Source organism: Tyto alba, unplaced genomic scaffold, assembly GCF_018691265.1.
Source record: "Tyto alba isolate M040663 unplaced genomic scaffold, T.alba_DEE_v4.0 Super-Scaffold_16, whole genome shotgun sequence".
Taxonomy (NCBI): Eukaryota; Metazoa; Chordata; class Aves; order Strigiformes; family Tytonidae; genus Tyto; species Tyto alba.
The window spans coordinates 23,108,128-23,130,424 of record NW_024881278.1 but is presented as its reverse complement, the minus strand read 5'-3'; the positions used below and the strand labels follow the sequence as shown (position 1 = coordinate 23,130,424).

The following is a 22,297-nucleotide window of genomic DNA, read 5'->3' as shown; positions in this document are numbered from 1 at the left end:
ATCTTCACTGAAAAAAGTTTTGCAAACCAGGTCAGTAAACTATGCAAAATCAGCCTCTCCAGGAGTAAACAAAAACTGAAGGACAAGTCACATTCTTATGAACAGAGCTATTTTGTGCTTTCTGTGAATGAGCTGAAGGCACAGAAGTGCTGTTTTGGAACAAAGTAGTCTGTTCACAAGGGTGTGAAAGAATGTCGAGGAATGACAGGTCAAAATAAATTGTATTATCTACCCTATGTTGACTAGTTTTTACAGCTAGGTCATGAAGAGTAGTCGTGGATTTTTGTTGTTTTGGTTTCTTGTTTGCTTTTTGAAGTTGGCATTCTGTGTTGCTAATTGTGGGCATGCTAAGAATCAAAAAAAAAATGTTCAGCTTTTTAATCATCTCTAGACTTCTGAAATAAAAGCTGTCCCGAGAGATTTTTTTGAAAGACCAGTGACTACAGATCTGAGCAATTTGATAGAGGGGACAGTTTTTAAAAAGAATATTTGTTTAAGCTAGATAATGTTTCAAAACACTCAGCCAGACAATAATAGAAAAGAAACCCTGTTACTTCAAGAAGAATTACTTAATGATTAGTAACTGGAAGAGGGAATAGGGGAAAGAGCAACACTGGAGGAATGAAAGGGAGTTGCATACATGTTAAAAGAAAATAACCTCCTTTTGTGGGGAGCTCACTTTCTCAGAGCATCCAACCAGGGGTTAGACACAGTTGAAAATTGGGGTACGGAAGTTGGTGGTAACTTTTCAATCGTTCCTTACCTGACACAGCTGGAACAAACAGGGTGCTATTCTAACTGGGACTGTGTATAAAAAGGCTTTAGTTACCCATAACCTGCAACCACCCCCTCCTCCTCAGATTGCTTAAGAAGCAGAAGTTGGAATGAATATGGCCCAGCATCTCTGATGGTTTTGGTATCCTGAATAGCAACTTCACATCCAGTGCAGCTGAGAACTGTATTCTAGAAGTTCTGATCTGAATGATTTGGGAGAGCCCTGGGTAGTCACTCCCATACGCACAAGGCGTCTTTAGAACGGCTGAGATGGGATACCTGCTGAAAGCATGCAATGGAGTGGAAAGCTTGCTAAATTTTACAAGTTTTCAATTCCTTATTTCCATACCCTTGTTACCTCATAGCCCTAAATGTGCAAAACTTTAAAAGTCTGTCTCAGTACTGTAGACATCTAGTTTACAAACTGTTCATATTTAAGCTAAGTATATGAAATGTTAATTTAAATATCTATATTATATATAGAATACAAAAATGTGTGCTAAGAAGTGCACATATAATGCTATGGGAAATAAATTTATTTTCTTTTACATATTTTGCATGTGGAAAATGCTAATCAACAGCTGTGGAGAATGAAGGTCTCAGTCTTTCTGCAGTAGAGCTTGAACAGATATCTACAGTGCAAATTTCCTATTGTTCTGCCCTTTGCATTGTAAGATATCACCTCTGCAAGAATGATACTGAAAACCTATGCAGAGCCCTAAGCAAAATATTTATCCCATGCAAGGCCCATACCCCATTTCAAGGCATGCATGTAGGATATTGCTATTTATTTGTAGTGTCATTTTGAACTGAGAGGTATTTCACCAAGAATGAGGAGATGATACATTTCTGCAAGCAGGTTTTTGCACATGGAATTTAATTTGTGTATGTGTGGGTGGGAGTGAGGTAGGGAATATAAGTACTTTTGCAAACTAACCTAAACCACCAGCTTATTTTCACATAAGTCAGCACTCAGCATTTTTAATGTCCAAAATAGTACCCACTTGTGCCAGGAGTCAAAACAGCACCCTAGAATGAAAGGTGCTTTTATTGTATTACTGATTCCCACTGATTTGGTTGCTTTAATTCCGCGTGTGTTGATGGGGGTTGGGAAGCAGTTGTGGGACACAGTGGGCTCTTACTTCAAAACTTAAGATGTGTAAAACTCAACATCTTTTTTTTTCTATAATCAGTTCCAAATGAGCTCTTACGAGGGGAACTCAGAACTAGCTTGGTTGAACAAACTGATTTCTCATGCATGAGAAAGTCAAGTTAGACATCCCTGGGAAGCCTAGAAATTTAAATTTTGAGAATTAGACTTTTTATAAAGGACTTCTGATTTGTTAGATTTAGAGCAAGACTATTGAAATCACCTTGAGGAGCAGAACTATTTGTGGCAGTTGCTTACAGTACCAGTGTAATGCCACTTTCGCATGTTTTTTTAATTTTGTTCCTTCGCATGGTCTGTGCTATGTTAATGATCACCTTGTCATGCTAGCAGTGGAAGACAGTTTTATAAATAATTCCCACTGGTAAGATGAAAGTGTTAACAGAAATACTTTAGTGAAGGTCTTGATTAACTTATACACTTGGCTTGATCACAGTGGAGGTTAGACTTACAATATCTTGTTACCAGGACTAATAAAACCCATTCATTTTTTCATGTACTGTGTTAATTACCCTTTTACCTTCCCTGATGTGCAGACACACACAAGCTGATTTCATGTTTGTGTTGAAGACCACGTTTACACTTTGTAGACTTCTCCTTGCTGTCCGTCTAAGTTCATACTCAAACAAAACCAACCTTCCTTAATTCCAGAATCTGTATATTGTAATTCTAGAACTTCAAGTCTGTAGAACCTTACACTTAGGTGCCCACCTTAACCTACTTTTGCTATAAAGTGCAGAAGATAATTTTTTTTTTTTAATCATACTACTGAAAGCTCCATGTCTAATGTACAGGCATTAAGCAGCACAACGAAATTAAATTTCCAGAGTAACTTTCCTCTTTAATTCAAATTCCTCCAAATGTAGGTTACTCAAGTAGATCATCATATTGCAATATAGTGTACCATCATCCCATGTTCCATCACCACTGCTGCTCAGAAACTTCAGGAAAAGAGCCATGTTCTCTGAAGCCTAGTAGCATTAGGATCAAATAAACAGTGCTAATGAACAAGTCAGGGGTCTTTCAGAAAATATGTTCCCCAATATTGATTTCTTCCTCCTAAAGCAATCTGTGTTGCATAGATTAGTTTAATTAGGCAAGATCATACTGAGATGGGAAACAGTCTCTCAGGTTTTATACCAAAGTACAGTGGACTTGATTCTTTGGAGCCAATGACTTCACGTTCCCCTAACACAAGGTCGGCACAGACCTCAGAGTGCAAATACAGTGGGGTATATGGAGAGCCTAGGGGTAAAGGGATCGCAGGTGAAATAGTACTTATATATACGAAATTATTTTCTATGCTGGTCTGTAGAACACATCAGTAGTTTCATTTCAAATTCGTAGAAGTAGTAGAGGCAATACAGTCAGCTCTTGCTTGTTATCTGCCTTCTTTTGTAATATGTTTTAATTTTTGGTAAGATCATTTGTGTGACACTGTGAAAGGCTATCACAGAGTAAGGGTAAATTCTCCAAATTAGGGGATTTTATCTGAATCTCAGTTAGTGGTGAGGGCTCAACTAGTGCCATCCATGGCAAGGTGAAGTAGAATATGGCCTTTCCTGAAGCAAACTCTTTTGACACATGCAAATAGAAAAATAAGATGTTAAAGACAGAAAGAGTCTATGTTAAAGACATGTATGTCTATGTTGAAGTCATACACCAGTGTGGAGTGTAACTGCAAATGGTATTATTTATTTAAAAGAAAAGAAGAAGAAAAGGAAAACAAGTTCCTTGAGCAGTGAAAGGGAGGGAGCTTGGCAATTGTTTTTCCATGGATTTGTTTTGCAGATAAGTGGATTTTCTCATGTCTGATGACTGAAGGTTAGCCTTTCACTAGGCAGGACAGCAATAGGGTCTCTTTTCTTTACCCAGCTGGCTAGTTTCACAGAAACAAGACTTAATATTTTGGATTCCCTTGTCCTTTTTGTCAGGCTGGATTGAAATTGTACAGCTGGTTCAGAAGTTGTGGTGGGAAACACGTACACAGAAGCATGCCTGTTGATTTCCTTATTTTGTTAAAAAATGGGACAAAAATCCCTTTGATGTTTATTCTTGTAGGTTGCCAGTCTGATCAAATAAAATACACCAGAGCTGTTATTCTTTTCAGTGCACTTGAGTGCTCCCTTCATCTCTACCTGCCCTCCCACTTCATCCTCCAGGTTTCTTGCACCTTTTCAACAGATCTTGAATTGCCTTCTGTAAACTTGCTGCCTTCTGCTTTTCTGTCTCCATCATCTAGTTATAATTTGTTTTGTAAATTAAATTAATTGTGTGAACTGTATAAGGAGGGCTGATGGTCTGTTGTTGGGGTTGCCTAACACTTCTCATTATAAAATCCTGATTTTCAGCTACTTGTGTTAATCCTTACTAGTTGGTACTGAGATTCTTCCATGCTGTGAGTATTATTACTTTTTTACTTGAATTATTTGTGTTTATTACAGTAGACGTGATTCTACATAAGAAGTCAAGGGAAAACACTATCTTTACGCAGGCTAAAAAAAAAAATTGAAGGCCTTTTCTTTGAATGCCTTTATACATGTATGCTTTGGAGCAAGATATTTTTGGTAAAATATGTACAAATTTGGCTGAGAAAACAGAACTATACAATGCTATACTTTATATAGAGATATTCAGTAGAGACTGGAAGGACCCTAAGAACTAAAACCTCCAAAGATTTTCATGTTCACTAAGCAGCTTAAATTTCTCTGTTCCTGAAACGCTGACCTATGGATACTCTGTGCTGGGAACACCGTGCCTCAGAAGGACTCGGCGGCTGTGGCTGTGGGTAGCTCTGGGCCAGGCTGCATTGAGGCACTTGAAATGAAAACTCTTGTGCTTTCAATAATACCTGCTGGTGGTCAGCAAAATGGGGAGGAATGAGCCATCGCTTCTGGTCAGAGAAGGGGAAGAAGGTAAATCAGAAAAATTCAGTTGACTGCTGAAAGGGTCAAGCTGAACTGATGAGGATAAGGGAATGGAGGTGATGCTGTCTGGTTAGGGAGGAGACTTGTTCTTGGCAATGTGAGAGGAAGGCATAAAGGAGGAGAAAGATCTTTGGTGAAGATTGTGGCAAGAGGGAGACTGAAGCGGGTCCAAAAGAAGAATGCAGGGGAGAAGCAGAATGGACAAAGGAGTTAAAAGGGGAACACTTTCCTGCATTTTGGGACACTGTAACTGGAGGTAGTTGTGAAGCTGTGTCCAACCCAGGGCTTAATTTATCAAGGTAATTGTTGAGATACTGTGGAGTCTGGTGACTGGGGCTAGGTAGAAGGCACTGGAGCAGTGCTATGGATATACCTCCCATCTCCAGTGATGTTACCATTTCCTATTATTCCATTAGTTTCAAGAGGCAGATGCTCCCCTGTTTCTCTGACTCAAGAGCTTCAGTATAATGTCACGTTATTTGGGTAAGGTATAGATCTATTTTTCTTTTTCGGAACTTGGAAAATTATACATTGCCATCTTCCCCCTCCACCTGTTCCCACACTAAGAATATTCATAAGATTGCAAGGCCGAGTATCCAAAAGTTAGGATATGAAACTTTAATTCCACCTTGTTGTGCTGCATGTATTAAGAAGGAAGGATAAGCTACACTATCACTGTTTGGGGTTTTTTACAGAAATTTTTTATAATTCAAGAGACAGAGCAGGTTTGCTCTGATGGTGAATCAGGAACATACAGTATTGGAAAATATCATCTCCAACAATACTACTACCTCTGTTACAAAATACAAAGTGATAAAGTGAGTAAGAACAGGACATGCCTTTCACAAGAAGGTACATGCCAAAACCATTTAGTGTTGCTCTTGTGATTTGCATTCTATCCCTGCCTCTCCCAGACAGCTGGTTTGTGCAGGTAAGCAAGTCAGTCACTCCAACCAGAGTTTGGAAAGAAGGTCACTGGTTTGCTGAGTGCTTAGCTAGATACCTTGGAGGCACAACTTGCAGGAATTCAGAGCACATACAGCTGAAGCCAGAGGGAAATGCATTTTGAATATTAAAGCATTATGGGGTGCTGACTCCTCAGTGAAACAGGTCATAATGTCTCAGATCAGACATCTAAAATAAGATTTTTTAATCTTCATGGCTATCTACTCTGCCTGCAGAATAGATAGTGCTGTTTCTTCTTTCTGTGGATGTTGTTATAAATACAAGTGATTTGTGAAGCACTCCATATGACGATGAATGACTGAGAGTCACAGGTTACTTAGCCATTCTATCATCCTTGACTGTTTAGAATACTTTGGAATATGAAGGGTTCAAAGCCATGTATTAAATGAGAGAATAGAGACATTTCTTCTCAGTCACTGAGAAGTCCCTGGTGTTATGTAGTCCATGTCTGCATTAATATGTGAGACACAAATGTTCTAATTTTTGTGGTATCCTGTGCAAGGAGCCGTTATATTCAGCACATCAGTATATTGAGGAGAGCACCCACAGCACTATCTTAGTTCCTTCTCAGTTGAAGAGACACAAACCAGTTCTTCAGAGGACATTGAGGGAAATGGAAAAGACAAATGTAAAATCTGTATTAGATAAGTATGTTGGACTTTCTGTTGAAGAACTCTGATTACTCACTGAACAGTGATTATCAGTCAAAGAGTCTGTATATGTTCACATTATATGCAAGACTAAGCAGCTGTTACTCCTCCTGTAAATTTACTTGAAAGGAGGGCTCAAAGTAATTCATACAAGCCATGTTATGATTTATGGACCCACCTGAGCGTGCCAAGGCCTCCAGAATGGTGGTGTGTCTGATGAAGATGCAGACAAATTTGCAGGTAGTCTGGGATGGAGACATACCGCCCAAGCCACTTGGACCCTGCTAGAGGATGCCTGGATGACAGCTAGAAGTTTCCTGGCAAGTCTTGACCCAGCTGTTACACGTTTAGATGACAGTTTCATGGATATGCCAGAGCCTCAGGTATTTCAGTAAGAGGTAAATAAGCCAGAGGCTTTCCAGAGAGTTGTGGACCTGCCCATGTACAGGGGAATGACATGGATCGCTAATGCTGCAAAATCCAGAAGTAACCTAAGAGGCAAGAGCTTTGTGAAAGTAAAAGGAGGTGAGTTTCTTGCTTTAATGTGAAATGTGAACATCATTTTGGGAAGAAACGTTGAGTCCTAATACTAGAAATGCCTCAGCCACACTAGGGTGATGAGGATGAGCAAGCTTTCATGTTGACCAAAATGTTTGGTAGTAGGATGAGGAATATGTATGCTTCATCTCACTTCAGAGTATCTCTGAAACAAAGTCCAGAAACCAACTTTAGTCTCAAGTGAAATCATTGGTGCATCATCTTCTCATTGTGAAGAGAAAATGGTTCTCTCATGAACTGAACATGCTCTTGAAAAATTTTTCTGAGATGGGTATTTTCCATTCAGTATTGAGACTTGTGGCTGCTCTTATTTTATCTGTTAGACACCTGCAGGAGAACTGCCCCTAAGTGATCTGTACTCACTGAATTGTTTAATAGGAGGTCTCTAGCAACACCTGTCTGTCTCTAGACCACAGCTGAAGAGTCAGGCTGACATTTTTCATTGGAATGTCACAAAACTGTGTAACAACAGATCCTACTACACTGCATCGAAAGCAACTTGCAGGCATTTGGATCTTGACAAGGAATGAGAAAAAGGAAGAACATCCTCTTGGTCATTTGTAAATAATGCACATTGCAGTGTGTTTTGTGGTCCTGGTAGTTTCTAACATTACAGTGCATTTGCAAAGTTAATGATATTTTTATGGCATTTGTATCTGTGTACGTATATGTCAGCAAAAAGATAAAAATAATATAAGCCGTTCTTTACACATGTTTCATCTCTTAAACAACATCTAAATAAGACAGACCATCTAGATTATATTGGAAGCTTTTGATGTACAGGTGTGGTTTTTTTCATCAAGTGTTCATATACTGAACAGATTATGAGGGATTTTGCTCTTTAAGTATATGCTCTTACATTCTGAGGAAGCGGGTTTAGAAAATTGACCAGTAAAGAAGCTGAGAATATATCATGAACCTTTTGACATAAATTATTATACAAAAGATTTATGGCATTTTCCATAAGAACAATTTTATAGTCATTTCATTTCAGATGTCACCCTTTTTTAAAAAATAATACGAAACAAGGTTAAAAATTAAATATAAGTAATCTTAAAAACAGTTTCTCCCCATACTATTTCATTATAAGGTATCAGAACAGATAGGGAGACTGAGTTGCTGAGGTTCTCAAGTTTCTTTTTGCTATTCTGCTCAAAAATACCTGCATTCAGTAAGTCACACGTACATCTGAATCAGATGTTTTGTAGTAAGTTAGCAAGTATCTTCTCTACTCAGATGTGCTCAATAGCCACAGTTTGCAGGAATCTGCAACTCTACATTGTCCCACCCTTTAGAGCAGAACTGCTGGAAGAAGGATGAAACATACCAATGTAAATTAATGTTCGGGAGAAAATGTAGAACAAGATCAAAGCATATTGTAACCTAAGTAACCTTGAGTAGTTCAGATTTTTATATGTTTATTAGAGAATTTTCCAATAATATAAAATTACTTTAAATTCCAGTAATTAAGAGGTGAAAAGTTTGCTTAGTAGTTGTCACCAGCTGCAACAAGCATGCATCTAGACCAAGGGTTATAATTCCAAAAAAAATTAAGTATAGTGTTACATCAGTACTCATGTAGAAATACATAGCATTTTTATGCCTGTATTTGTGTCTTGCAAAAAATTTGACCAACATACACTTAATAATTCAGATAAATTGGTTTAATTAAAGAAAAAGGAGAGAGAACTACTGCACTGAAACTCATAATTGTGTTAGCAAGATTTGTTGGTGTGTATGGTAATTGTTAAAATCAGTGGCTTTTGCAGTGGGGGCTTTATATTACTTAATTATTTTTAAAGAATACATTATATAATAATGTGTAATCACTGTGACTTTTTACTTTGTATTCACAAATTTATTTCAACACCTTACAAGTTGTCCTCAGACCACTTACACAATGTTAGATCGTCACATGGAGGAACGAACCATTTGCTTTGTAGAATACAATGCCACTAATTAAAGTTGAAAGGGAATGGACTGAATTAGAATCAGCTCATCCATCAAAGACCAGCTACTGATTACTGACAGTAGTTCATTTAGCTCTATTAATTACATAGTGGCACCGTTATGTAAAGGTTATGAGTTGTTATACTCTTGAAAATTAAGAAAGAATACATGAAAAATAATTGTACGTGCTCAGCGCTGGAGTCTGAAGGTGGTAAACGTTAAATGGAGTGTTCATGTGAATGATCTGTTAATTTTTTTTTTTCTTACCAGCATTTTAATTGCAAGTGAGTAAACAGGATAGCAGCTTACAGATCTTGATAGGCTCCTTCAAGCTGTGATGGTTGTGGCTATGACTCCATAGCAATGAAGGAAAGTCTGCCTTTCTATTACTGCTTTAAAAATAGGTTTTACATATTTGCGAGTTCTGCCCAAATTGTATTGGTTTTCAAATATTGTGGGGAGAATAATTTGTGTGTGGTCTTCTATACTGTTTACCCACCCTTTACTTATTGCTTTATCCTGTAAATAACAAACCTTTCACCACCATTCTCCAGCTATTATTCTAAAATTCCAGCTATGAAACAGAGATCTATTAATCTCCTGTGTTCCTACAGCAGAGCTGTAACATACATCTCATTCACACTCAGTAATCTTCATCAGTGCTAAGCAAAATGCTCCTTAGTTGGAACATGCCAATAACAAAAGTCATATATTTAGTTCTAGTGATACTAACTTTGAAACTGTATTTAATCTTAATTTTTCCAGTAATTACGTAATAGGAGTTAAAAACCATACATTCTCACTGGCAGTGTTTTAAACAATTAGCTGAATAATATTTTTTACCTTGCAAAAGGAAAAGCATGAGCTCTGTGGGTCTCTGCAGGGAGTATTGTGTTTTTGCTGTTTAAATTAGAACATGGTTTTGGGGGGGGACGTTCTGCAAAAGCAGTAGTGCAAGTGGTAAAGTCCAAATGCTCATTTCCTCTGACAGATCTGTGAGCTGTGGTTGTTCTGTAATAAAACCCTTCGTGTACAGGAGGCATGGCTTCCATGGGAAAAGCTTATGTATGCACATATATATATATTTAAAAGGAAAACCAGAAATATTTACTGAGTTGAAAAATATTGTTCTGTTCACATTGCAAAAATTCAAGAAGGTACTCTTAATTTTCTGCTCAGTCCTGAGCTGTAAGTTTCTGTCATAATCGGACATGTTATTAACTCAGATCTGTTTATAATCAAAGTCAAAGCTGAGAGCAGCGTCACTGCTACTCTACTCAGAGACTGCATCTATTAAGAAATTAGTTTTGATTAGTTTGGATTGTAATAGTGTTGTGTTTTGACATCGTGTTGCATGATGTCAGGAAGGGCCTCTTTTCAAAGTCATCCTGAAAAAGCACGGCTATGCAACGGAGTCAGGCAGGGAAATGGAAAACAGATGAAGTAGCTGTACGTCATCTAGGGAATGATATTTCTCGAGAGGATAGAAATGATCTAATCGCCTTTGATTTTATGAAACACTATAAAAAGGAATCTGCTTATGTATTAGATTTTACAGAAACGGTCATTTTTAAAAGTGGAAAGTTTGATGTTTGTAACTGAAATTGACACAGTGCAATGAACAAGCACCCTTTCCAAGAGCCATCTGCCAACTCTCCGGACGCAACAGTTACCATTTCTGCATAATTTTTTTTTTGTTTGTTTGTTTTACTTCTTGGCTGTCTTCCTTCCTTTAATCTTAGTGCCCAGAAGGATGATAGCGCCGTAACATTATTTGTGGAGACTGAGGGGGTATGAACACCCGTTTACTTCCTATCTACTGCTACTGCTTTTGTTCTGCCCTGTTGTTTTTCTGGTGACAAGACACCCGTGTGTTGCCTTGCTGTGGAGTTGCACAATTCCTGTCTGGCTTAAAGTAAAACATCTAAGCAGGTTATTTCAACATAAGAAATTCAATTTCTAACCTCACTTTACCAGTTTATGTAACTCTTGGGTTGGGCCAGTGGGATTTTTTTTCTTTTTTAAATTTGAAGGCTCTTAAAGTTTTGTGAAGCCTGTGCATACATGAACATGGTATTTTAAGTCATTTTTAGGTAATTTTAAGTAAAAATAATATGTGTAGCAATGCTTCACTCAGTTCTCTTATATTTGCTATGTCAAGAATAGGGGCAAACTTAACAAAAAAAATAAAACCTTCAGTGTGACAAACAGTGATTAGTGATCTGATAGGTGAAATTTTCCATTTGCAGATCTAGTATTACAGATATTAGTGACTGTGATGCTGGATCTGACATCATTTGTATGGGAACCTGATCTCTTGCTTGAATATTCTTCATCTTGTTAAGGTGATCTATCAGAATACCTGAGATAAATCTCCAGTTTTGTCAAGCCTTCATTCAGTGAGCTTTGTTGATTTAAATGCCCATGCTTGTCTCTGAAGCACAAATATTACCTTATTTTACCAGGGTGTTATGAGGTACTGTACTGATAGTGATGTAGTCATGTTTATACCTAAGTAGGCAGCACTTTGTGCAAAAAAGTAAAAAATATTTTACCAATTTAGAGTATACCTGGTCTACCTAAAATACTTTCTGTAATTTCTTTTGGAGAACTTAGCCTGTATGTTTTCCTTGAAAACATCCTTGCTGTTGGTGCACTGTTCTTTGTGAGGCTTACTCTCAGGACTGCTACACTAAGCTTCCTTGCAGCTGTACTTCTCTGTTTGTTCTGAACACAGTACACATTTATAAAAATTGCATTACTCCTCAATCTAAAATTCCAGTATAAAATCAATTACAAAATACTTTGTTAGGCAGGGAATACATTCTGGTTTTCTATTTTGCCTGTATTTTGTCATGGTTGTCCTTAAAATCTGTGTATATACTTTTAATATATCCTTTCAGTTCCCCATAATATCACTGAGGCTTTAACAGAGAACAATTGTATAGTTGGAGGATATGTAATAGGCTACTAGAAGAAATATTTACATCTGGCATGATCAAAGCTTTTGGAGTATATGAATGTGTATGTGGGAGGTCTAATTTTTATGTGGGTGGATTCACAAAGACTAAAACACTGCAGTATTTAACTCCTTTCCCTTTACGAAAATGCAATTCCTCAAAATGAAAAAAGCATGTAGTACCTGATTCTTATCTTTTGTTTTTCATTTCAAGGAGTAGTATTAATTCTTCTGCTTGTAACTACTTGTTCAAGGCATAGAGAATTTTTTGTATTTCAGCCACTATAGTGGCTTATTTAGGAAGATGCTTATCTTGCTCATGATGTTTTTGCATGTTGGAACATATACATGGTTTAGAATTTTTAAAAAAAATATAATTTTAACAGTTTTGATAGTACGTTAGTACTGTTGTGGTAGGAGCACTACTGTATTTTCAGTGTTTGGTAATAGCTATGTCTTCAGGTTCAGTTCCTGCTGGTTTAGTTCCAGTGGCAGTAATCAGCTGTGAGCAGCTTCTAGAAATCTGTCATTTGAATTTTTTTATTCAGTTACTTTAAATAGTTACTTATGTTATGAAAGGCTATTAATACTTAGTCATTTGAATCATCTCTGTTAGTATTTTGCTTACATGACTCTGATGGGGAAGTTCTGGATTATAGCTGACCAGAGCTAACAGCTTGCTGAACAGGGAGGTCTCGCTCTCCCTTGGGCCTCGTTCCTTGCCCCCACTGCCCTCTGATCTTCCCTTCCCCAGCTCCCAGCAGGACCAGTTCTGACTGCAGGGTAACCAGCTCAGCTTGCCAGCTGAGCAGAAGAGCCCACACGCCGAGTTGCGTGCCAAGTTCACGTTCTGCTATTCTGAGTGTTAGTTTACCAGGTGATCAGCAGAGTGCCCGAGCTGGCTGGAGGTAAGCGTGGGGAGCCCATGGCCCGAGGGGCTGCGGGGAGAGGAGAGCCACCTGCCCTTTTTGCCCCTGGTGAACTTCCAGCTTGCTCAGACTACTTTCTGAAGTCATAGCATGAGTCATGAACACAGCATCTTGTGTAATATGTGGCTTCTTGAAAATCAGCTCTGTTTTGCAGGCAAATGATGATGCAGGGAGCAGTTCCTGTAAACAGTTAATACGTCAGTGAAGACACGTACGTTTATTTTTAGAAGATACACACCTCTTGTGGGTACCTTAAAAGATTTTGTACATTCTTACAGCATCCATTGATGTTACTTTTAGAGCCAGGGAGCATCAAAGCAATAGAACATTCTCCCCTCTGAAAGTGTTTTTAACCTATTAAATTACTGGTATGTATGTAACTTTGCTTGCTGTTATTTATCGGTATTACTTCAGCACTCTGGGCTTAGGGAGTTGATAAACCTTTTTTGGATACTTGCTCCATCTCTCCATTGTTCTTGTGGCAACAGTAGTCCCCAAATCAGATCTTGAACTATTCTAGCATGAAATTTGTGCAAACTGGTATCATGTCAGTGCGCTCTGTAAGTAACGGCAGCTGAAGAAGCAATTCAGAAACAATGGAGCCATTCCTGGTGCTCTGTAGTGGAGGGATGGGATGGGATGGGATGGGATGGGATGGGATGGGATGGGATGGGATGGGATGGGATGGGATGGGATGGGATGGGATGGGATGGGATGGGCAGGTAGAAGTGAAAATTCTTCATCTGCCAGAGTTTGATTTGTTGTTGAATCTGTGTCAACTCCTTAAATACCAGGAGACCACTATGCTAGCTTCTCCCTAGCACAAAACCCAAAGTAGGCAAGCTCTTACCCAAATGTTTGAAGACAATGTTTCAGCATTATCAAATTGATGTTGCTTTGTTTTTCTCTGGTCTCAACAGCAGAACTGATGCATGAGTTTGGTTAATCAGTTAAATGGTGTCCACAGTTCACAGAAGGGTGGTCGGTGTCTTTTGGGTCGGTACTGTGTTCAGGGTCTTCATGTTTTTCCTGTGTGTTAGACCTCCTTTACATGTTTTTCTTGTAATTTTTTTCTCTTCTCCTTTCTGAAAAAAAAAAAAAAAAACAAAAACAAAACAAACCCACAACACAAAAAAAAAACTTAACCATTTCCTTTGTTGTGACACAAGGATTCCCTTCAAGATTGCTGTGCTGTGTGACCACAAAACTGCCTCCTCCTCTGTCATGCTGTTGAAAAACTGCTACTAAGTGAATTCAATCTAAGCAGTACCTCAGCGTTACTTGTTTTGCTACCTCTTGGTAGTTTTCAGCATGTTCACGTAATAACGGAATGAGAGGCCCCTATATATGTTTTGGTGCATTTCTCAGAAGTCCAGTGTCCTCATTCCCAAACAGCATCACCATACTTACATGTACGAAGTCTAAATCTTAAAAAGGAAAAAGGCCCCGGAAAATGGCAGGTATTTTAAATATCTGCGGTTGTATCTATAATCAGTGCTCTGAAGCAACAGCTAACTTCAGGAACACAGCAGTGGGAAATAACGTTTGGTTTTTAGCTCCCAGCATCACTTCATTTGCTAAATATTCAAATACAAATAAAGTGACACAAGCAAGAGACATTCTATAAATATTAACAATAGCAGGCATTCTGTTATCATCCATAAGACTCTAAAGGATCATCAGAATTCAAAAGAGCTGTGTTTAAGATGTTGCACTTTGTAAATATTCCTAACCAGGATGTTTGCTTCAGGCGCAGAACCCCACACTTTGCTTTCATTTCTATTCTTCCAGCTCTGAGGATTGCCAGTACTTCTGATGTCCCATGGGACTTGAATGAAACTGTGTTCTACCTGAGCCTAAGCAAATCAAAACAGAGGACAACCACTGTACCAACATTTTAGAGTATCAGAATGGTACCAAGTAGGGCACAGCAACAAAGCAAGTTGTGATTTTTTTTTGTTTTGTTTTTTTAAAATCCTGGAAAGAAGTATCAGCAAAAGCAATACCTAAAAAAAACAGTACCTACAATAAATGGTGTGGGAATGTCACGCAGCACCCCTGCAGGCTGTCCCTCATGGACAAAGCTGAGGGATGTCCAGATACAGTGCTAAGTCCTGACATGAAGAAAACAGATCTGAACATTTGATTTCACTGTCTAGCAGAGACAAACAGCGTATGTAACATTATTAGTGTCACCAAGAGATTGACTGCCTGTCTTCCTGCTTGCTTGTTCAAGGAGATTTCCATTTACCCTCATCTAACTCCAAGATAAAAAGAGACCATCTGTTCTTTCTCCTTCACTCCCTTCCTTATTACAGTCCTTTGTTCTCTTGGTCTCAAATACTAATTCATCCTCCCCAGTGCCCTCAGTACATCGCCTGGTCTGTCAAATACCAGGTACCCATCTTTCCGCCTGTCTGTTTTGCCCTTAGTAGTTTCCTGCGCTCCCTTACTCGTTGGCATGCGTATTTGCCCAGTCCTGGTGTTTTACTGTACGTTTCTCTGCTGTGCCAACGTGCTCTAGAAAACCTGCAGCTGGCGTGCGGCCTCGGGAGGTGTCACGGGACAGAGGTCCACGCTGCAACTCAACGTGGGTCGTGAAGGACAGGTCTCAGCTGCACTGCTGCGCCTCTTTTATGCCAGGAATCGTTTTCCTTCATGAGAAACACTTAAATACACTCAGACAAAAAAAAAATAGGGTGTGCCTTCCATGTCTGTATGGATTTTTTACCAAATAATTCCGAGTCTGCTGTGTTGTCTGCTCACAAAAGACAGCCTTCAAGAATAACATGTCCTTATCACTACTTAGAAGACAGACCATTCACTGAACAGTTGTTCATTTGCTGTTGACTATGGAAAAGGATGAAATTTGACAAGATCCATTTTGCAGTAATAGGGATTTTACAGGGGCTTGTTCATTAGCTCTCATTCTCCAGTCCTCTTCCTGCATTCCCCCTGGAAAAAGAAAAATTGCATTAATGGTATCAGTGGTGGAACTTGTACCTGTGAATGCAGTAGTTGGAGTTCTCATGAAAGCAGGGCTTCTGGCCTTTTTATGTACTCTCTTATTGAGGGCAGCCCTAGGAACCGCACAGTTAAAACCGGCATCTGCCCGAATGAGAGCAGTGGGGAAGTTTAGGGAATAAATATGGTGTGGATGATGGCTTTGTGTACGGTTCTGGCATGATAGCAAAACCTGTATAAATACAGTTCTGTGATGGTATTGTAAAACAGTGTCTACCTTTCCCTTCTTCAACATCTTCTCTAAGCCTGTCTTGTATGCTGGATCTTTCTTACATGTGTGTGCACGTGTGTGTGTGTATGTGTATATATATGCATATCTTACTATACATAAAAAGATTGCACACCATATAATGATTCATTTTTATATCCCAGCCTTTTAAAAACATATAAAGTGCTGTAGGTTTTGAGTTCCAGTGAAAACATCAAATCAGATCTAAAGCATAACTGCAGTTTTGCAGAAATAGTCACCACATAATAGTGTCAGGACTATCTCTGGAGATGTTTCTAACAGACTTTGTATATTTAAATCCAAATTAATGAATGTCGGTACATGGACAGGAAAAAATACTACGCATCAGCATTTTCATTTGCTTCATGTATTATTTTGGAATTAAGAAAAGTCCCCAAGTGGAACAGAAGTAGACATTCATCTAACTTACTTGCAGTATAATTCACTATTCTAAATGTGTTTCTGTAAATTCAGCATATTTTTTCAAGAAATCATTTTTGTGCTGATTTTATTTGAAAATGTTTGTAGTCTTGCTATACGTTGTTACGCATATTTTGTCTCACCAGAGTTTGCACTTAGGATAGTGAATGCTCCGATGGCCTTGGATTTGGCGTTTGGCATACTGTGTGAGCTGCTGCAGCGGTGGGGGGAGGTCCGTGCCGGTGTACCCGTCCTGCTGGAGTGGCTGCTGGGAGACAGCGATCTGAGAACAGACTTGGAGACATCAGTCCCGGTAATTTTAGCAACCAGTCGCTGTCTCATGTTGGGATCGCTAGGTTTCTGCAGTCTTGCGGTAGGAATAGAATGAAATATCTCATCTGATGAAGCCAGATCATCACTACTCCAGTATTAATCGAGTTACAATTTAAAAAAAAAAAAAAAAAAAAAAAAAAAAAATCACGTGGCCAGTATTTAGAATAAAAATAGGGTTTGATGTTTGTTTCCTAGCAATACCAGCATAAAACTAAAGAGACCAATAAGCAAACACTGAGATAAATCAAGTTACTCAAGTCATCTTTGACTGAATCACTTTGAGGCTGTAACAAATTGTGTTCAGTATCATTGCAGATGATGGCTTGCCTTGCATTTAAACTGCTGCTGTGGGTGCCAGGCACCTCTGGCATTCGAAAACAGCGCTCTCCAACTGCTGGCTTTTCCAGAGATGTCATTTAAATACTTGGTAACTTCGTGCCATCTTCTATACAACTGGTTCTGCCTAGCACATGAAGCAGCCTTGCTCACATCACTCACTGTCTTCAGAAGGATTATTTATGTCAAGAAAAACGTTGCCACACTGGTTCTATAAAACCTAATGCTGTGTAATACACTGTGCTCTCTTTCTGTTGAAAAGAAAGTAAAAATCAAAATAGTGCTGGAAGGTAAACTGGAAGGAGCAGGAGCAGCTACATCTTTGAGAAGTTTGTGAACAATTAATACGATCCATGAAATACATTACGAATCTTTTCTTAAGCCTGTGGCTTAGGTATGCTTTTCTGATGTTTCACTGACCGATACAATTTTCCTTTTTCATTTAATCCACGCAAAAAGCTCCATGATATAGCAAATTACCATACTGGTTATAGAGAGGTCTCTGTGAAATGTAAGACAGTTTCACAAGGGAAGGCAAGCACATGTTAAGGATTAGGACTACTGTTTACTTCCACTGTTTCCCAAGAGTTACACCATAACCGCCTGATTTTTGAAGGTAAAATTTCTTTGGCAAAGTAGGAACCTCCTTTACTGCGTTTTCTCAAATATTTGAAAAATGATATGCATATGAATTTTTACTTTTTTAAGACAAAGCTGTTCTGTAACAGCCTCTACTATTATTTCTATATGTGTCTTTCATAATTTTTCCATTATTATCAAGACCACCAGTAATTTCCTAATGACTGTTGTTTTTCTTTTTGTTAAGGAAGAAGATGATTACCTGTTTGATAAAGGGGAAGTGAATTTTTGGGCAGAGAAGTTGACTCATGTCAGACAACTTAGTAAGCACCTTTTGCAGCTTATAGCAATGACTCACCTGACTTTACCAGATCATGGAGAACTTAATCGGCTATCAAGAATAGCACTGGACCAAGCCCAGCTTGTTGGACACCTTCTTAGAGCGCTACCTCCGACTCCAGAATTTTCCAAAACTGCAGAATTCACAAGATTGGCTATTCAAAATGAGAGAGTATCGGTCTGCCTTAAAATATTAAATCTGCTGAAGTCTGATGATACTTGCAAAAATGTAAATCTGGAAGAGTAGATTACTAAATTCATCCTCAGGGTGCTGCACACGTTACTGAACGGGCAGGGAGACTGAATTCTAACAGTGTACAAGGAGTAGGGGATTGCTATAACGACTCCGGTGAACCTGCAACAAACTATTCAGGGTTCAGGCTAAAACCACGTTTTTTTATCCACGAGTCCAGTGGTTTATTATTTTCTTTGTCAGATGTGCTGTGAGACACTGTTCCTTTTAAATGCATTTGCTAATTTCATTCAGCTGAGCATGGTTTATTATCGCTACTGTAGGAAGTAAAGCAGCTGAACCTAGTATTTTCTATTCATCCAGGTGCAGGCCACCTGTAACTGTGTTACATCTTAGCCCACATTTTTACCTTCTGTATTTTAATACCAAGAGAAGGTTGGTTTTTTTTTTTTTTTGGCTCCTCCTTTCAAGATGTAAAATGGTAATTATTAAATTAGTATGGTATTTTTAAATTTCAAGTGTTTCTAAAATAAAAGAAACAAACCTTGGCTTGTTTGTCCATGACAGTTTTTAGACTACGTTTTAAATTCTGCTGCGTTTTCCTCTGGAGGAAGGCAAGGATTCTCTTTGGTTGTGACCTTGTTTTGCACATGGAGGCAGCATTAGTTAAACTTCCGCCTCCCTCTTTTTCTCCCCTGCAAATCAAATAACTACCGTTATAAAATCGCTCTAAAAAGAAGACCGCTGCGTTCAAAACAAAGCAGCGGTTCCACTGCAAACAAACCCGTTTCGTCTTCCCTTCGAAACGCCTTGCTCTGCAAGCAGCTCTGGAAGGCGAGGCCCCCCTCGGCCCCCAAATCCTGCCGGGGCGGGGGGGGGCGGCGTGGGGCCGCGCCACGGCCCGGAACACGCAAAACGGTGGCCGTGCCCCGCCGGCGCGTGCCCCTGGGAACCGCAAGGGGGGCTCCGGGGGAAACCGAGACGAGGAGAACGCGGGTTGACAGAAGAAGGGCCCGTTCCCCGCCGCCCGCCCGGGGCCGGGACGCTGCGTTGGGCGGGAGCGCGCGGGCACGCGGCGCAGGCGCGGTGCCCCGGGGGCAGCGACAAGCCCCGTAGGCGGCGGTTGGCGTTCAGCCGCCTCACGTGCTGGTCCGTTGGCAGAGCGGGGCCGTGGCTGGTGACGCTGGCGGTGACGGTGCCGGTGACGGGGTCCGGCCGACGCTCCGCGTGCTGCCGCGCGCGCCCATTAGGTGGCGCTGCGGCACCGCCGTGCGCGCCACGCGCGGCCAGGCCGGGCTCAGCCCTGCCAGGGGCTGGTTTAACCTCAGCGGGGTCGGGTTTAGTCCCGCCAAGGGCCGGTTTTACCTCACCAGGGTCAGGCTGAGCCGATCGCCTCCCGCTGCTTGAGTTTAAATAAGATCTGCCGTAAACCAAGGTAAGCTTCCGAATTAGGTTTAGTGGACATCTGAAAACTGCACGGGATGAAGTCGCTACTGAAAGGAAAAAAAAAAAAAAAAAAAAGATAATTTAGGAACAAAAATTTAAATACTTTCTGTACATTTCCAGGATTCGGCGTTACTTATTTCAGTAATTTACAATGAAAGCTCAGGCTTCACTAGGCAAAGGGAAATGTTGGAATCCGAGATGAAAAGATGTTTCACAGAACGCACGCTACCCCGCTTAACAAGCCACACTGTGAGTTAGGCTAAAAATTAATTTGCCTGCCTCTGTTTTGAGCTCCTGGGGAAAGAACAGCCCAGATTGTGTCTGGAAGCCACTCTTAAAAATAGTCAAGACCTGTACAGTTAATTTAACAGTTTTGCCACACCTTTCCAACATTTCTGAACTAGTGTAGCAACAGCTTTTATAGTAGAAAACAGAACTTTGTACAGTATCAAAATTACAGTACGGTTCTGTGACCTCGCTCATGCCAGTGGTTAGCATAAGACTATCTAGTAACATTGGGTCTTTAATTTTTTTTTTTTTGAGAGTAGAATTTATAATGCATATGCATATATATTCAATATCAACAAAGGGATAAATGCAGACAGGTAACAGCATTAGTAGTAGATCCACAGCGACTGTAAAACTTGAGTGACTTTGTGAAGCCTTGAGGACTTGGTTAATCGGTAAGCCAAGTAGCTGGAAAACCGTGATAAGGAAGACTGAGTTTTAAAATGCAACTGAAACCTCTGTCATCCCACCTCAGTTTATAGAGAGCAACTAAAAATTATATCAGCGCGCATGCATTTCACCACCCGCTGCTGGTGACTTGGGTTACTCTGTAACTACTCAATCAAGAACCTTTAAACCCTGAGCAGCAGTTGCAGAAGAGGGTTAGCAAAGCCCCCCGCGGGAGCGCTCATCGGCCCCGTGTTTGATCAATTTACCGAAGTATTCCTCCAAACGACAGTGACACGTTGCTCCTCGCGTGATCACCATCACGAACTGCTGGCTCACTAGCGGGCAGGGTCTGCTCCGAGGGTGATGTTCTCATCACCGAGGTGGTTGGGAGGAGGAAGAGGGTGCTGGCGGGTCACGACTCGAGCGCATCCCGAGTGGGCCGGACGGGAGGTGATGGGAGAAGATGATGCGCGTTATGGCGAGCCGCCCCGCTTTCGGGTGCCTTCCCCGGGGGGGGGGGGGCGGCGGGGGGTGTGCGGGCAGCGCCTTGCTGCCCGGCCGGACGACGGGAATGGAATTTACGTTTTTTTTTTGTTTGTTTTTTTGGTTTTTTTTTTGGCAGCCCCCGGGGAAGCGGCACCGGCACTAGGGGGTGGCAGATCCCCGCGCAGCCGCCTCCCGCCGCGGCGGGCGGCCCGGGGGGGGCGGGGCGGGGGGGCGGGGCGGGGCGGCAGCGCCGCTCCCCAAAGCGCCCGCGGACCCGGGGCGGGGGGGGGGGGGGGGGACGTGCCGGGGCGAAGTGGCGGGGAGCGCGAAGGGGGGAGGTTGGGGCTTTTTATCCTTCAACTCTTCGTCTTTCCCGGGCGGTTTTTTTCGGTCTCTGCGGCTAAGCTCAGCCCTAACTAGGCCGGGTTTGTGCCTCCGGGGGTGACGGCTCACGGGCACTTCCAGGGGATTGGGGGGGAGGGGGGGGGAGGGGGGTATGCAGCAGCTGGGGGTGCGCCCGGCGGGTACCGCCCGCTGTCCCCCCGCAGCCTCGGGGGAGGAGGAGGAGGGAAGGAACCAAATGTGACCGTGAGCCGCATGGCGACGGCCGGAGGGAGGCGGGGGGGGGGGGTGGTGGTGAGCGACGACACACACGAGTGTGAAAACCCGAAGCGAAGTGCTCTGGTAACACCCCCCCCCCCACGGTTCCGAAGTTGCTTTCCTTTGCAAATGCGCTTTCAAAGTGCAGGGTTCCTGCTGACGTGGTCAGATTTGCACCCTTGGGTTCCCAGGGCCTGACAGCCCGGCTCGGCAGGGAAAGAGGATCAAACGCCTCCGCGGGCTTTAGCAGCAATAAAACTTTACACGTCCGTCCATTTTTCCCTTCCATTTGTCCCGGGGCTGAGCAAACGCCGGAGAGGCCAGGGACTGGGGGGGTGCAGAGCCGCTGCCGCCTCCGCCGCCGCCGTTCCCACGTCGCGTTAGCGGCGCGGGGGGGAGCGGGGCAGCGTGCGTGCGTGGGTTTTGCACGGCGGGTCCCGGCCCAGCTTGGGCAGCCCGCTCCGGGGGCCGCAGCCCCCCCGGCGGGGCCGTGCCGCCGCCGTCCCCTTGTCCCGCCGGCCGGCGGGGGGGCGGGGGGGGCTCCCGGGGCGGCTGGCGCAGCCCGGCGGGTCACAAGACCTTTGGCGGCTGCCGGGCCGCGGCGGGGAGCGAGGTGTGGCGGGGGCGAGCGTGGGAGGGAGGCGTGGGAAGGCGGGGGTGGAGGGGGGGCGCAGACACACACACAGGAGAGAGCGCCTGTCAGCCCGGCCGGTGCAGGGTTAAAGCCGCCTCGCCTCCGCGCCCGCCCGCCAA

At 41.9% G+C, this 22,297-nt stretch overlaps 1 protein-coding gene and 1 long non-coding RNA gene across 6 annotated transcripts in view; one reads left to right on the top strand and one right to left on the bottom strand.

Annotated features, from left to right (window-relative positions):
• Positions 1-18,872, top strand: part of THADA (THADA armadillo repeat containing) — a 164,757-nt gene extending 145,885 nt beyond the window's left edge. For both annotated transcript variants that reach the window (XM_042789349.1, XM_042789350.1), the window contains exons 37-38: positions 16,701-16,867; positions 18,050-18,872. In XM_042789349.1, coding sequence (XP_042645283.1) covers positions 16,701-16,867; positions 18,050-18,388 — 506 coding nt within the window. In that variant the 3' untranslated portion in view covers positions 18,389-18,872. The remainder of the gene's footprint in view (positions 1-16,700; positions 16,868-18,049) is intronic.
• LOC116960798 lies at positions 8,445-22,162 on the bottom strand. Of its 4 annotated transcripts, none has more exons than XR_006165008.1 (5): positions 20,725-22,162; positions 18,879-19,827; positions 18,161-18,275; positions 13,732-15,836; positions 8,445-13,061 (listed from the first exon to the last, which is right to left on the bottom strand). It is a non-coding gene; the product is annotated as an uncharacterized LOC116960798 (long non-coding RNA). The 4 variants fall into 4 exon arrangements; XR_004406580.2 differs by lacking the exon at positions 18,161-18,275 and having other exon boundaries at positions 18,879-19,029; positions 19,700-19,827; XR_004406579.2 differs by lacking the exon at positions 18,161-18,275 and having other exon boundaries at positions 18,879-19,029; positions 19,705-19,827.
• Positions 22,163-22,297: the final 135 nt, after the last annotated feature.